A 17,215-nucleotide genomic window follows, 5' to 3' on the forward strand; every position below is an offset into this window, starting at 1 on the left:
GTCTTTGTAAATGAATAAGCTCTGATTCACAAATTACATAAGAATAATGGTGCACGTGTAATTTTAACAGGTTTAATGGTGATTCCCAAAGATTAAAATCTTGATATTTTGTTACCTAATGTCAAAGAACACTGCTTGCCACCTACTCTTACACTTCAAAGTAGTCTACAACATAAACAATTTATTAATAATAAATTTGTTATTTATTGATATACCATCTCTTAGAGCACCTCGAAATCAGGATTGGGAATATTGTTTTCTGAATTGTTAGGATATAAGCAGTTCAATACTAAGTTGATGTATAGTTCTGAAGGTTTTTTTTAATGGGATCTTTTGAATGACAGAATAAATATTGTTTAGTTTTAGTTTTATTGTTCTTGTGGACTTTCAGCCATGTTTTGGTCTTTTAATTAGTGTGCTAGTTGTTGGAAATATCCAGTTATGACTACTAAGGCCCTATATCTAGAAAACTTATGCTTGAGATGACACCTCCCTTATTTTAAATTTTTTAAATTTTTTAATTTTTTTACTATTTATTTTTAAGAGAGAGAGCAGGAGCAGGAGAGGGGCAGAGAGAGAGGGAGACATAGAATCTGAAGCAGCCTCCAGGCTCTGAGCTGTCAGCACAGAGCCCACTGCGAGACTTGAACTTACAAACTCAGAGACCATGACCTGAGCTGAAGTCGGACGCTTAACCAACTGAGCCACGCAGGCGCCCCAACACCTCCCTTATTTTAATTAGAGATTTTGAATTTGATAGTAGATTCACTTTCTTCCTATCAATGCCAGCACATTAGAGCCAAAACCAGACATGCTTGGGTGAATCTTTAACAGATGTAATTTAAGAAAAAACTCATGAGGGGAAGTAAAGATTTCTTTTTTTCAGTTAAAAAATACCCATCTGGAGTTTGCTTTAAAGCAAACTATATATATTTATCTGTGTGTATATATATCAATATGAATATATTTTATGTGAATATATTTAACAAAAATACGCTTAGGTAAAATTCATAGCCTCTCAAAGTGTAGTGTTTGGAATGAGGTGATAGTTATGTAGTTTAGTGTAAACACCTAGTTTGAAATGACAGCCACTCTCCCCAAATCCTTATACCACATTCTCCCCGGTACTGACAACTGAAATCACAGTATTACAAGCAGCTTTCATCTACTGCAGAGGTTTCTCCACTGTTCATAATTATCTCTTGGGCATTACCAAATTGATAAAGAGATTGGGAATGGCTTATAGTTTTAAAAGAGATTTCTTTAAGGAAGAGGGAGCTAATTTTAATTTTTTAGGCATAGTTACATCTGGATTTTCCTCCCTTGTAGAAAACCAAGGCCCTGAAATAGAAGAGCCAAAGAAACTAGTGCTCAGACGCTACCCTGCTTTCAAGTGCCAGCCATAGTATATTAGGAATAACCTGTGGCTGTCCTCAGATATAGATTATTATCCATAACCTGCTTTTCTCACTCATTTTCTTCATAGCTCTGAGAGCTCATTTTGAAGGAATAATGGATGAACCATCCCCCTTGGCCAAACCTCTGGAGCTGAGCCAGCACTCTCGGTTCATAATTGGTTCTGTATCTGAAGATAACTCAGAGGATGAAATCAGCAACCTGGTGAAGCTGGACCTACTGGAGGAGAAGGAAGGCTCTCTGTCACCAGCTTCTGTTGGCTCAGATACGCTCTCTGATTTGGGGATTTCCAGCCTACAGGATGGCTTGGCCTTGCACATGAGGTAAGACCGAAATTTTACTTGACCTTATTGACCTGTTGGTTTCACTGATTTTGTTCTGGAAAGGGCAAGAATAATTTTAGCCAAGATTGCTCCACCTTTTCCTGTATCACTGGACTTAAAGCTTTGATGAAGAAATGGAAACAATGCATTTTGCCTGGAGTGGAGGCTTTCAAAGTGTCTTTTCCTAAATGTTCCTCTCAACTGTTTCCTGTTCTGTCTATATACCGGGTCTTTTAGTGACATCTAGTAAGTGAGAGTTAGGTTGAGAAATTTTGGCTTCTGTACTACTTTGACTAACATTGTAGTTGTAACTATTTTAATGGCTGATAAGACTTTTGCAGGGTTGGGCAAGTTTGTAGTGATTTTTCTTTGAACTGCTTTCATGTCAGAAAGGTATATTCCATTTCTGGCAGGGCCAGTCCTCAGTAACAATACAAAGGGTTGTTACAGACTTCTCCTTTTTCAATAGAAATGGAATTCTCTATATGTGATTGAGAATGTCAGTAAGTAGTAACATAGGATTATTCTTATTTATTGATGTTTGATTATACAACCAGTATGTGATATACTACCCTTGGGTCATTTGCTTTGCATTTCTTAGATTAAAGGGCCTGGATTAGTGGTTCTTGGTTTTCACTGTACATCAGAGTTACTTTGTGGAGCCTTAAGAAAGGAGCCCCATCTCCAGAGCTCCAGAGATTCTGATTCATTTGATATTGGCTTGGTTTGGAGCTGGGGCATTTTTTTTTTAAAGCTATCCAGGTGATTCTAATGTACAGCTAGGGTTGAGATTATAGGTCTAGCCCAGATAAACATTAGGGTGACTATTGCTGTTAGTAAATCTTGGTGCTTATATTAATGGATCTTAAAATAATTAAGCCCCTTTTTAAATTTTTTTTTTTTTTTTCAACGTTTATTTATTTTTGGGACAGAGAGAGACAGAGCATGAATGGGGGAGGGGCAGAGAGAGAGGGAGACACAGAATCGGAAACAGGCTCCAGGCTCTGAGCCATCAGCCCAGAGCCTGACGCGGGGCTCAAACTCACGGACTGCGAGATCGTGACCTGGCTGAAGTCGGACGCTTAACCGACTGCGCCACCCAGGCGCCCCTAAGCCCCTTTTTATATACTAGAGATATAGGCTGTGTAGTAAAATCCCATACTGGGTCTGGCTGTGCCTTAGTTTCCTGGGACTTTAGGGTCCTTGCTTCTGAAAGATGATGAGGTACTAAGTGTCAGTGGTCACCCCCATTTAGCTATGTGGAGGTCAAAAGAAAAGAGTTAAGTAAGTTAATTGTGTTTTATGTCCTGGATTCCTAGAATTGCAAATGAACCAGAGACATAATGTAGCCTAATGCCTTTTTTTTTTTTAAATTTTTTTAACGTTTATTTATTTTTGAGACAGAGAGAGACAGAGCATGAACGGGGGAGGGTCAGAGAGAGGGAGACACAGAATCTGAAACAGGCTCCAGGCTCTGAGCTGTCAGCACAGAGCCTGACGCGGGGCTCGAACTCACGGACCGTGAGATCATGACCTGAGCCGAGGTCGGCCACTTAACCGACTGAGCCACCCAGGCGCCCCCCTTTTATTTAAATAGATGAGAGAGCTGAGGCCTAAAGAGGGGAAATAACTTGCCTAAGCGTGAATAGCCAGAAAACTGGAATTCAGTGTCGGGTGCTCTGATTGCATTTCAGTAACTTTTCTACTCTACTTCCCTGACAATAAAAGTGTCTTAATTATATAGCTAGTTCAGACAAAGTTGGTTTTGAAGGAATTGATGAACAATGGATTTTATCTAATCTCTGGGCTAAAAAGAGGAATAGAGTGCTGTATTTAGTGGCAGATAAGAGGGGTTGAGGTTTTTTTTGGGGGGGGGTGGAGGTCAAGTCTTTATGTAAACATTTTTTATTACTTTATAGTTCAATTAATGGTTGATCTAAAGGCTAACACTGGTGGTGGTATCTTACCCTTCAAGGTCATTTGTAAATGTATGGGGGTTGTAACTGGTGGGACTACAGTAGTTCTCCTCATCTACAGGAGATACCTTCCAAGACCCCTAGTGGATGCCTGAAACCACAGATAGTACTGAACCCTACACATACTATGTTTTTTCATACATACATACTTATGATAAAATTTAATTTATAAATTAGCCACAGTAAAAGATGAACAGTAATAACTAAGAATAGTTATAACAATATTCTGTAATAAAAGTTATGTGAATGTGGTTTCTTTCTCTCAAAATATATTGTACTGTACTCACACTTCTTTTGATGGTGTGAGATGATAAAATGTCTACATGATGAGCTAAAGTGAGGTGAATGATGTAGGCATTGTGACATAACTTTAGGCTACTGTTCACCTTCTCACAATATTGTCAGAAGAAGGATCATCTGCTTCCGGTTGGTGGTTGACTGTGGATAACTGAAACCTTGGAACATGAAACCACAGATAAGGGGGAGGACTACTACTGTACCCTTGCATTTAAAGGTCAGAGGACCAATGATTCTAAGCCTTCTTTAATGTACTGGATAATCTCACATAGCCAAGAATTGCCCTCAAAATGTCATAATGCTCCTGTTGAGAAAGACTGGGTTAAATCTAAATCCTTAAAGCCACATAGCACCTTGAGAAATTTGTCCAATTTGAGACCATGTGAAACAGAATATCCATTCGTTGGATTAGGAAATTGTGAATTTGGCAATGGTAAGATAAATACCATTATAGGAAACTCAGCCAATGATTTGCAACGCAGCTTGCAGTTGCCAAGTCATTCCCAAAGTTGATGGCTCTTATCACAAAGACTGTGTGGTCAGTGGTATGAGTGCCTGGAAATTTTTTTGCATGCCCTACTGTTGCAAAACTCATGCCCATAGCTCGTGGAGGAGCTGTGGATTGAAGTGTGATCAGCAGCCTGGGAAGGAGACAGTGCCAGTTCCCACTTGCTTCTCAGCTAGCTAATGTTCCAAAATAGAACACAGCTTTTCCATTGATACATTTTGTAAGTCATTTGAAGATATGGTGTCCTTGGGGTTAATTTAAATTGAGTCAAATTCACTTGATTTTAGAGAGAACTTTGTTCTTGCATCTGCCACCAATTAGGTATGTGACCACAGAGAATACATGTTACCTCTTTGGTAACCTCATTTTCCTCATCCATGAACATGAAGGTATTGGTTCAAAAACTCTTTTTCACTCTTTGAACCCAGAGTTAGAGACTGGTTGAGTTTAGGATTAGCTTCTTGCATGAATAATCTAATCCTTTCCAGGCCATGTAGATTAAAGGGACAGGTACATTCCTAAGAGGTGTTTACTAGAGGTCATCTAAAACCAAGTAATATGACTATCATAGTATAGGATGAGAGAGGGCCTCTCAAGTTTAGGGCTTGGTTTTTTTGATGCTAACTGAGAAGTCTAATGGGTGTAGTGGATAGGTATTAATACAGAATAGACTTTTCCAGAGATGGAGATGACTTGCATCACATATTTTCTAGAGCAGCACTGAAAGAGTAGATGGATCACTTTCTAAGCTTTATGACCCAAACATTTGAAAATAATACCCTAAGAAAGTTACAGCCTGATGGGAATATATGTCTTATTGTAAACAACTGTTGTTTGGCTTTATTAATTAATTAATTTAGAGCCAGTGTGGGCGGGGGAGGGGCACAGAGAAGGGGGAAAGAGAATCTCAAGCAGGCTCCACGCAACAGCACAGAACCCAACACAGGGCTCAATCTCACCACCATGAGATCATGACCTGAGCTAAAATCAAGAGTTGGATGCTTAACCGACTAAGCCACCCAGGTGCCCTGGCTTTTTATTTTTAAAGAAGATCAGTTAGGGATTGACGTATCAGCTAGGTTGATTTATTTCTGAACCTTATTATTAATATTTAATTGACTATTTGAGAAGAAAGACCATTGAAGACTGAATGTGGGTGTCTTAATTTTGATAACTTATGTATGATTTAGTGGCATATAATAGAATTATCTAGTTGCATGGATATTGATGTCTGTTCCTCATGGGATGCCACTTGAGTTCAGATTGTTCTGAATATTTGCATTGCAGTGTAAATAAATCCAGATCACCCCACAGTCATGCTATCAACCAAAGATTGTAATCAATTTTGTCAACTAGTATACTGAATTCCTGGTTGAAGTCCAGTTGGAAACAGGTGAGCTCCCCAACTGGATCGCTCTTAGGGTAGTGTGATTTCTTTAAACCTTTTTTATCCTGTAATTCATGTTACAGTGTTTGAAACTCCATCTCAGTTTTCCCTTAAACTTTTTAAATGCCCAAAGAATCAAACATCCAACATTTTGTGCTTGGCAAGCATGTTGTTGGTGACTCCATTTGAGAACAGTCTGTAATTGCTGTTATTTGTGTGTATATAAATCCATCATATGATGTTCTATTGCTGGGTTTAAGACAGTGGTTGCTGCTTTGGTAGGCGAGAGAGATTAAGTTCACTCAGAAAAGGCTCCTTGAAGGTAAGTTGCATTACTGTCTCCTTTCTGGTCTAGAAAGTACTTTGTCAATATCTTAGAAAATTTAGAATTCAGTTATGTGATTGACGATGAGGTGTTTTCGATTATTCAGAAGAATCTCTGTGGAGAGTTTTGAAGCTGTTTTGTAATTAGAAATAATCTGTAAAGTTTGTCCAATGATACTAGAATGCAAACGGATAAAATACTGTGTTGGGGATTAAGACTTAAAAAAAAATTTTTTTTAATGTTTATTTATTTTTGAGAGAGAGAGAGACAGAGCACAAGTAGGGGAGAGGCAGAGAGAGAGGGAGACACAGAATCCGAAGCAAGCTCCAGGCTCTGAGCTGTCAGCACAGAGCCCGATGCGAGACTTGAACTCACAGACTGAGAGACCGTGACCTGAGCCGAAGTCAGACACTCAATCGACTGAGCCACTCAGGTGCCCCTCCTGGTGATAGACTTTTAAAAAAACACCAAAGAGGGAGGTGGGTGGAGGGTTGGATGAAATAGGTGAAGGGGATTAAGAGCACACTTACCGTGATGAGCACTGAGTAATGTATAAAATTGTTGACTTTTATACATGTATAGAATGTATAGAATTGTTGAGAATTATACACCTGAAACTAATAAAATACTATACATTTGTTATACTGGAATTAAAAAAAATTATCCTAGAGCTGTATGGGATGTATGTATTCCCACTTTTCTTCTTTGTTTTTTTTTTTTTAATTTTTTTAAATTTAAAATTTTTATTTTTGAGAGACAGAGTGTGAGCGGGGGAGGGGCAGAAGAGAGAAGGGGACACAGAATCCAAAGCAGGCTCCAGGCTTGGAGGTGTCAGTACAGAGCCCAATGTGGGGCTCAAACCCATGAACCACAACATCATGACGTGAACCAAAGTCTGATGTTTAACCGACTGAGCCACCCAGGTGCCCCCAGAATTCCTGCTTTTCTATTTCAGTAAATTTTCATTTCATTTACTATACATACATACCAAATTCTAGTTTGTGCAGTTGACTCCAAAATGCTGGTTAATCCAAACTCATATTCAATCCAAGACCACACGCTGTGTATTGTATCTCTTAAATTTCTTAAACTTTCATATCCCCTCCACCCCACTTTTTTTTTTTTTGTGACAGTGTCTAGTGACTTGTTTAAAATGACCTTAGCAAATCATGAAGGTATATGGCTACTGGTAATAGTTTGGTGGTATAGAGAGAAATGGAAGGAAAAACAAAGGATAATTTGCTACTCTATACTTTTTATAGCTATAGCACTTGTAGCAAAACAATTGTTTGTTGCACTAATATTTTAATGAATTTTATAATCAAAATGAAAGTGGACATTATAAAATACGGTGTGATTTGATCAAAAGCTATTAAGGACAGAACTTTTAAGTTTTAGGGGTATATGTTTGTATTTGACCTGGAAAGAGATTCTCTTTCCTATTAGTCTCTCACTTGAAACTCCTGAGATTGAAAAAAATAAAATATAATAAAAAAATAAACTCTTGAGTTTGAAGTGATTTCACTTAAATCTAGTAATGGAGGTAAAATTAAATAGTATCTGCAGAAGCTTTTGGAAAAGTAAAATGTTCCATACTATGTAATATTTATTATGAAAGAGTCCTTTTGTAAAATAAAATTTTTGACTAGAAAAACCTTTTTAAGGTTTTTGCATGTTGGGTTTAAAACTTGGATATTTAGATTGAAAGACATATACTATCAATATTATAATTTAGATGTTGAGAATAACCGTTATTGAGAGGGCAGGAAATTTCACTTTTCCTTCCTATCTTTGGCTCAGCTGTCTCAAGCTTTAACGTCAAAAATAAGGAAATTTGTAGATGGGCCTGTGAGAGTGTTATGTTTGGCTTTCTTAGCATTTCTCATTCAGCTTCCCTGAGCTTTCTCCCTGCCCCCAGCATTTTCCAAACCCTTTACTCTCAATGTTCCTTCCTTGATATTCTGAGGTTCCCAGTTGCCATGGTGCCTCAGAAGTGAGTAGACAGAGAAGGTCATTATGAGATCTGCAACTTGGTACTCTTTCTGAAGGCAATAGTTTGCTCTATTTCCCACCCACTCTTTCCATTCAGAAAACAGGAACTGTCTTTGTATGTATTATAATCTCCAGACTTTATTCTATAAATGTAGCTAACTGTAGAAATGAAATTATGAATATTTGTAAGTAGGGCTCAGGACAGCCACTTGGCAGTGTTTATTATTTTTATCACTTCTAGTGTAATGCATACATTTTCCCCCTCCTTTCTTCCTGTGAACATAAATTTACAAATAAAGTTTGCATTTACTACTTAAAACTTTAAAATTATTAGATATATGCTTATTATAGAAAAGTTAGAAATCCAAAAAGTATGAAGAAATAGAAAGAATCCAGAATATGATTGTCCAGTGATAATTTCTGTCAGTATTTAATATTTCTTTTTGTGAATTTTACCCCTTAAGGATAAATTTCTTTAAAAAATACTTAAGTAGATTATATCTTAATGCACGGCTCTATTTTTTGCTTTTTTCCATAGAACAACATTTTCTGATGTCACTAAAAATCTTTTAGCTTAATTTTTTTTAGCTTTTTATTTTGAAATAGTTTTTGATTTACAGAAGAGTTACAAAAACAGCAGAGAATTCTTGTGTGTCCTTCACTTACCTTCCCCTACTATTAATATTTTTCATAACCATAGTACATTTATCTAGAGTTGTCAGATGTAGCAAATAAAAATACATGTTGCCCAGTTAATTTTGAATTTCAGGTAAACAATAATTTTTCATATAAAAATTAAATACTGCAAATACTGCATTAGACATACTTATATAAAAAATTACTTGTGTTTGCCTGAAATGGAAAATTTAAATGGGCATCTTGTATTTTTTCTAGCAACCCTATTTTTATTAAAATTAAGTAGTTAACATTGGTATAGTACTTTTAAGTAAACTATAGATTTTATTTGGTTTTCAGCTCTGTCTCCACCCTTGCTAATAGAGATATACTGGACAATTCTAATTCCTGAGTTTTTCCAGAGTGCTAACATAGAATCATGTTTGTTTCTTTTTTTTTCTAATTTTTAATTTAATTTATTTTTTAATTTACATCCAAATTAGTTAGCATATAGTGCAACAATGATTTCAGGAGTAGATTCCTTAGTGCCCCTTACCCATTTAGCCCATCCCCCCCCCACACACCCCTTCCAGTAACCCTCAGTTTTTTCTCCATATTTATGAGTCTCTTCTGTTTTGTCCCCCTCCCTGTTTTTATATTATTTTTGTTTCCCTTCCCTTATGTTCATCTGTTTTGTCTCTTAAAGTCCTCATATGAGTGAAGTCATATTTGTCTTTCTCTGATTGACTAATTTCACTTAGCATAATACCGTCTAGTTCCATCCAAGTAGTTGCAAATGGCAAGATTTCATTCTTTTTGATTGGTGAGTAATACTCCATTGTGTATATATACTACATCTTCTGTATCCATTCATCCATCGATGGACATTTGGGCTCTTTCCATACTTTGGCTATTGTTGATAGTGCTGCTATAAACATTGGGGTGCGTGTGTCCCTTTGAAACAGCATACCAGTATCCCTTGGGTAAATACCTAGTGGTGCAGTTGCTGGGTCGTAGGGTAGTTCTATTTTTAGTTTTTTGAGGAACCTCCATACTGTTTTCCAGAGTGGCCGCACCAGCTTGCATTCCCATAGAATCATGCTTGTTTCTAAGAGGCTTTCCATACCATAGGCTCTTTGGTTTCTGAGTTACTTCTTGACCATCCATTTTCTATTTCCCAAAATTTTTTGACGTCTGTATCTGTTAGGTCCTCCTCTTTCGTTTTCTTTGTTCTTATGTCTTTATGTTTCTTTTATTATTTTGTTGTCATTTTCGTGTGATTTTTGGTAGAGAATAGAAATAAACAAATGTTCCGTCTGCTACTGTCGACCGGTAGTTCCATTCACTCTTCAATCTATTGCAGTTGGCTTTTGCTTCTACCACTTCTCTGAAACTACACTTAGAAAACTTACCAGTGACCTCCTGATGAGCAAAATTTGACACTGTTGACTTTTCACTCATTCTTGAAACTACACCTTATATTTTAGTAACATTCTCTCCCAATTCTCCTTTCTGACTCTACCCTGTCAGGTGCTTGAGTAGGCTTGGCTTTTTCCACATGCCTCCTAATTGTTAATTTTCTACAAAGCTTCCTGGCTTTAGCCCTCTTCTCATAGGTCACAACCTCTCTCTTGATCTAACTTAATTAATGGTATTCCCATTTCTCTGGTCTTCTTTTTTTTAAAATTTTTTTTTCAACGTTTATTTATTTTTGGGACAGAGAGAGACAGAGCATGAACGGGGGAGGGGCAGAGAGAGAGGGAGACACAGAATCGGAAACAGGCTCCAGGCTCCGAGCCATCAGCCCAGAGCCTGACGCGGGGCTCAAACTCACGGACTGCGAGATCGTGACCTGGCTGAAGTCGGACGCTTAACCGACTGCGCCACCCAGGCGCCCCTGGTCTTCTAAGCTAGAAATATGGGTGTTCTATGAGATTCCTCTCTCCTCTACCCCTCTACCCCTACCCCTAACACCTAGTTAGGTATTCTTATTGATGCTATACCCCAATAATTCTTAAATTTTTAAAAAATGTTTATTTTTGAAAGAGATAGAAAGAGAGAGAGCACGAGCAGGGGAGGGGCCAAGAGAGAGGGAGACACAGAATCCGAAGCAGGCTCCAGGCTCTGAGCTGTCAGCACAGAGTCCGATGCAGGACTTGAACCCACAAGCCTGAGATCATGACCTGAGCTGAAGTCAGATGCTTAACTGACTTAGCCACCCAGGTGCCCCAGTATACCCAAATAATTCTTGAATCCATTCCTTTCTTTCCTTTGCTACTGCTATTGTTCTTGCTTTTATATTTTATTTGGATTTGGCAAGAGTATTTTAGTTCTTCTACAGCCTCTTTCCCCTTTCAGTATAAGCTCCACATGGCCATTGGGATCTTTCTAAAAGGTAAACTGATCATCTTATAGCATTACTTTAGTGGGTCCTTTTTACCAATAGGATATATTAGTGGCTAGCCAAACATTGTGCCAAGTTAACATTATTTCTAATACAAGAGCTTTAATCATTATTATGCTGGGCTTGTTGAGATCTGTAAGGTGTCAGTAATATTTCAGATTTGTTTAAACTCAGTTTTGAAGAAATAAACAGAAAACAGACAAGCAACAGAGATAAGTATATAGCAGGAACACCAGTGATGGTGGGGTTGACAGCATGTACAAAGATACCAGACTGAGACATCTAGCATGTTCAGGCAATTATAAGTCATTGAGTATTATTGAAATGTGAGGGAGACAGGGTGTTTAGTGTCGTGGAGGAAGAGGCTGGTAAGATGAAGGTGAGATCATTAAGCATCTTGTCTGTCATCCTGAGACACATATAACATGGAAAACAGTATTCAGATTTGGCTGTGCAACAACAGAATCATCTGTGGAACTTTCAGAAACTATGCAATCCCTTACAGGAGTACTGATGCATAGGGACACTTGTACCCCAATGTTTATAGCAGCATTCTCAACAATAGCCAAATTATGAAAGAACCTAAATGTCCATCAACTGATGAATGGATAAAGAAATTGTGGTTTATATACACAATGGAGTACTACATGGCAATGAGAAAGAATGAAATATGGCCCTTTGTACCAACGTGGATGGAACTAGAGAGTGTTATGCTAAGTGAAATAAGCCACACAGAGAAAGACAGATACCATATGTTTTCACTCTTATGTGGATCCTGAGAAACTTAACAGAAACCCATGGGGGAGGGGAAGAAAAAAAAAAGAGGTTAGAGTGGGAGAGAGCCAAAGCATAAGAGACTCTTAAAAACTGAGAACAAACTGAGGGTTGATGGGGGGTGGGAGGGAGGGGAGGGTGGGTGATGGGTATTGAGGAGGGCACCTTTTGGGATGAGCACTGGGTGTTGTATGGAAACCAATTTGACAATAAATTTCATATATTGAAAAATAAATAAAAAACTATGCATCCCTAAACTGTGTGTCAGACTGCTTAAATTATAGTTTCTGGTTATGGAACCCTGCAGTCTTCATGCTAGTACTCTCCACATGAATCTGATATGAAACCTGAGCTGAGAACCACTTTTCTAGCGTTTAGAACAATGCCTGGCATATAATACATGCTTAATAAATGTTTGTTGCATTGAAATTAAAGTTGTGCAAGTAGATTAGGTTATTATGAGGGGGAGTATATAAGTAGAAGGGAAGTGTGTCTTATGGAAATGTCTACCTTTAGATGGAAGGAAGGGTGAAAAAGGGAGACAGGAAATGATCAGGAAGGTAGAAGGAGCACCAAAAAAAAAACAAAAAAAAAAGAAGGAAAGGATAATTTTAAGGTGGAAGATGTAACATACAGTGTTGAAAAGAAATGTCAGATTGAGAAACAACACTGGGGGGCGTCTTGGTGGCTTAGTCGGTTAAGCATCCGACTCTTGATTTTGGCTCAGGTTTTTTTGACTCTTGATTTTGGTTTGTGAGATTGAGCCCTGCATTGGGCTCTGCGCTGAAGCATGGAGCCTGCTTGGGATTTTCTCTCTTCCCCTCTCTGCCCCTTCCCAGGTTGTGCCTGCACCCATACACGCACACGCGTGCACACACACACACTCTGTCTCTCTCTCTCTCTCAAAATAAATAAACATTAAACAAAAAAAAGAAAAAGAAAAAGCACTGAAATTCGTGCATAGGAGGCTCTTGGGGTGAACAGCTTTAGTAGATGTCCAGAGATTAAGTAGTAGTAAATGAAGGAACAGCAATGTCAACACTGTGTACCCTTTTAAGAAGTTGATGGCAAGGAAGAAAAAAGAACAGCTACTTGAGTGGATAATAGGATTTCTCTCTTGTCCTCCTCTGCTGTGTTTTCTTACTGGAATGCCCTTTCCCTGACTTTTGGAATTCCATTCATCCTTTTGGGTCATCACTTTGTAAGGTCCTTCTCAAATGCTGCCTGTGCTGTGAAACTTTTCTTCTTTCTCCTATTTTGTTTTTCTCTTCTGGTTATTTGGCCTTTCATTTTTCACAACAACAATTGTGTTCTTTCTCCATTGTCATTAAACCCATCCCTAGCTCCTGTCCCTTCTAGACACACTTTGAATTTTATAACTTTGCCTCATATTTCATTGAGAAAATAGAAACTATCACACCAGAAATTCTTCCTTCCAACATCTAATTTCAAATTTACTTGTATCTAGACTCATGTTTTCATTTTTCCTTCTTGTTTTAAGGACTTCTCAAGATCCTCCTTCCTTTAGTGATCCTCTTCTTTACATTTTTTTTTTTTTTCAACGTTTATTTATTTTTGGGACAGAGAGAGACAGAGCATGAACGGGGGAGGGGCAGAGAGAGAGGGAGACACAGAATCGGAAACAGGCTCCAGGCTCTGAGCCATCAGCCCAGAGCCTGACGCAGGGCTCGAACTCACGGACCGCGAGATCGTGACCTGGCTGAAGTCGGACGCTTAACCGACTGCGCCACCCAGGCGCCCCATCTTCTTTACATTTTAAATATCCCCTTTTCTACTAAATCACTCATGTTGGCATCCAGACATGCTCAGATGACTCCCATCTTTATAAAATCCTTCTTTGATAGCCATGCTCCCTTTGGACTACTCCCCTAATTCTCTGCCCCACATCATGGCCAAGATCTTCGGAAGGGTTCTTTCTTCCTCTTCTCTCATTCTGTCTTCCAACCTGTACTAGTGTGTACTCTACCCTATCACGCTACTGAAACTGCTTGCATTAAAAATCACCAGTGACTATTGTATTGCTAAATTCATTGGGTCCTTCTCAGTTCTCATCCTTTTAGTCCTCTCAGTAGCTTTATACAGGTACCTACTTTTTTCCTTGAAACACAGCCTTCTCTTTCCTGCTGAAAACTGTGCTTTCTTGTCTTTCCTCCTGTGTCCCTGGTACTCTTTCTAATCTCCTTTGCAAGCTCTTCTTTTTCATGTTACTTCCAGCATTTAGTCCTGCTTGGTCTTGGACCTTCTAGTCCTTTTACTTGGTATACATTTTCTTTCTACGTAATCTCATCCCTTTGCTACTGTTTGTATGCCAATAACTCCCATTATTTATGATATCCATCCCATACCTATCTTTTGATCTGACTTGCTATGTTCGGCTATTTATGTGAAATCTTCGTTTGAATGTCCTATAGACCCAAACTCCTTTTTTTTTTTTTTTTATTTTAATAACCTCTTCGTCCAGCCTGTGGTTTGAATTCATGACCCTGAGATCAAGAGTTGCATGCTCTATGGATTAAGCCAGCCAACTGCCTCTAGACCTGAACTTTTGATTTCTCCCTATCCTCTCTAAATTGATCCTTCCATAGTCTTCCACCTCTTATAAATATCACCTCTGGCCACTCTGCTTAAGTCAGAAACCTGGGAAATCATACTTCAGTTCTGTTGATTCTGTCTCCAATATTTACTTCAGTACATTCACTTGCCATCACTTTAGTTTAGCCTTAGTCTGTCAACTCTTGTTTGGATTAATAGAATGGTCACTCAATTGGATTTTCTGCCCCCTGATTTCCTGTCACACTTAGCATAAGACACTAAAATCTTTTTTTAAAGTTTTTAAAATTTATTTTGAGAGAGAGTGTGTGAGTGAGAGAGCAGGGGAGAGGCAGAGAGAGAGAGGGGGAGAGAGAGAATCCCAAGCAGGTCCCATACTGACCAATGAGGAGCTTGAACTCAAGAACCATGAAATCATGACTTGAGCCTAAACCAAGAGTGAGACACTTAACCAGCTGAGCCACCCAGGTGCCCCAAGATACTAAATTCTTACCTTGGCTCCTGAGGCCCTGAATAATCTGACTTCTGTCAGCTTCCATGTGTTGACAGTGCTTCAGTCATACTGGCCTTTCAGTTCCCCTGGTGTTCCAGTCTTTCCTATCTCAGGGCCATACATACTTGTCCTTTTGCCTGGATTCTCTCTTACTCTCTCAGTGATTACTTAAGGCCCCCTTTTTAAGGTTTCGGATTAAATATCACTTCCTGAGAGAGGCCTGTTATTATTTGTAATCTTTTTGTTTTTCTTTCAAAGGACTCACCACAATTTATAATATTTTCACTTGCTCATTTATTTTTTTGTCTCTGTTACCCTGTCACCAATATGAGAGCAGTGATCATATACATTTTGTTTGCAGTTGTATACCCAGCACTCTCTATAGCACATAGTAGGGCAGTCAGTAGATATTTATTGAATCGCTGAGAGAGATATAAAGATTGGCCAGGGACATTCACAAAAGGTGGTAGTATCTTAAATTATATGTATATATTAAAATTTTTAAGTGGATTTAGGATTGTTCAAATTTTCTGTTTCTTCTTGGGTGGTAAATCAGATGATTTACCAATTGAATCTAAATTTTCAGATTTATTGGCATAAACTTCATAATAAACATACTCCTTTCTTTTTCATGTTTTAGGATTTGTAGTGAGTTCCCTCTTCATCATTCCTGATATCAAGTTAGCATTTTCTATTATTTTTTATCAGTCTTATAGAAGTTACTAATTTTGGGGCACTTGGGTGGTTTCAGTCGGTCAAGCCTCTAACTCTTGATTTTGGCTCAGGTCATGATTTTGCTCTCTGTGAAATCCAGCCTCATGTTGGGCTCAGCGCAGAGCAAGGAACTTCCTTGGGATTCTCTCTCTCCCTCCCTCTCTGCCTCTCCCCAATTCATGCACATGCATGCGTGCATTCTCCCTCTCTCTCTCTCTCTGAAATAAATTGATTTAAAAAATAGAAGTAGTAATTTAATTGGACTTTTCAAAGAACCAACTTTTTGTCTTTGTTGATTTTTTTTTATTGTACATTTGTTTTCTCTTTTATTGATATCTGCTGTCATCTTCGTTCTCTTCTTCATACTTTTTAAGTTTACTTATTTTGAGAGAGAGTGAGCATGAGCATGGGAGGGGCAGAGAGAGAGGGAGAAAGAGAATCCCAAGCAGACTCCACACTGTCAGCGTGAAGCCTGATGTGGGGCTCTGTGGCCTCGATCTCACAAACCACGGGATCATGATGTGGGCTGAAATCAAGAGTTGGTTGCTTAACTGATTGAGCCATCCAGGTGCCCCTTTTCTTTATACTTTCTTTAGGCTTAATATGTTTTTTTCTGACCTTTTGAGATAGATTATTATTTCTTTTCTAAGCTGTGTACTAATAACTACAAATTTCCCCAAGCCCATCTTTGCCTATATTTCAAGGTTTTTTTCAACATTTTATTACGAAAAATTTTAAGCCTACAGCACAGTTGAGAGATTTTATGAGAACGCCTAGATTTTACTCATCACCTAGATTCTACTATGAACATTTTCCTATACTTGCTTTATTAGTTATCTACCCATTTCTGTATCTCGGTATCCATTTGTTAGTTCATCTTGTATCCCCAAGTTTTGATGTGATATATTTTTATTGTTATTCAGTTTAAGATATGTTTTTCTTTTTTTTTTTAAATTTTTTTTTTCAACGTTTATTTATTTTTGGGACAGAGAGAGACAGAGCATGAACGGGGGAGGGGCAGAGAGAGAGGGAGACACAGAATCAGAAACAGGCTCCATGCTCTGAGCCATCAGCCCAGAGCCTGACGCGGGGCTCGAACTCACGGACCGTGAGATCGTGACCTGGCTGAAGTCGGACGCTTAACCGACTGCGCCACCCAGGCGCCCCAAATTCTTTTTTCTTTTCATTGTGATTTAATTTTTTAATTTTTTAGTTGAGATATAATTCACATATAACATTGTATTTTAGGTATACAGCATAGTGATTTTATATTTGTATATTTATACATATAAATACATACATATACATGTAAAATTTATATATGTGCGTATAACAAAATAATTACCAAAATAAGTTTAGTTAACATCCATCACTATGCATACTTAACAATTTTTTTCTTTCTTCTTGTGATGAAAACTTA

General features: G+C 38.2%; 1 protein-coding gene across 18 annotated transcripts in view; it reads left to right on the forward strand.

The window, feature by feature from the left end:
• Positions 1–17,215, forward strand: part of ACACA (acetyl-CoA carboxylase alpha) — a 285,398-nt gene that overhangs the window by 55,277 nt on the left and 212,906 nt on the right. For all 18 annotated transcript variants that reach the window (XM_086686727.1, XM_086686712.1, XM_086686732.1 and 15 more), the window contains one exon: positions 1,487–1,739. In XM_086686727.1, coding sequence (XP_086542853.1) covers positions 1,513–1,739 — 227 coding nt within the window. In that variant the 5' untranslated portion in view covers positions 1,487–1,512. The remainder of the gene's footprint in view (positions 1–1,486; positions 1,740–17,215) is intronic.

Source organism: Puma concolor, chromosome E1 (genome assembly GCF_028749965.1).
Source record: "Puma concolor isolate L17-30 chromosome E1, mPumCon1.1.hap2, whole genome shotgun sequence".
NCBI classification, from domain to species: Eukaryota; Metazoa; Chordata; class Mammalia; order Carnivora; family Felidae; genus Puma; species Puma concolor.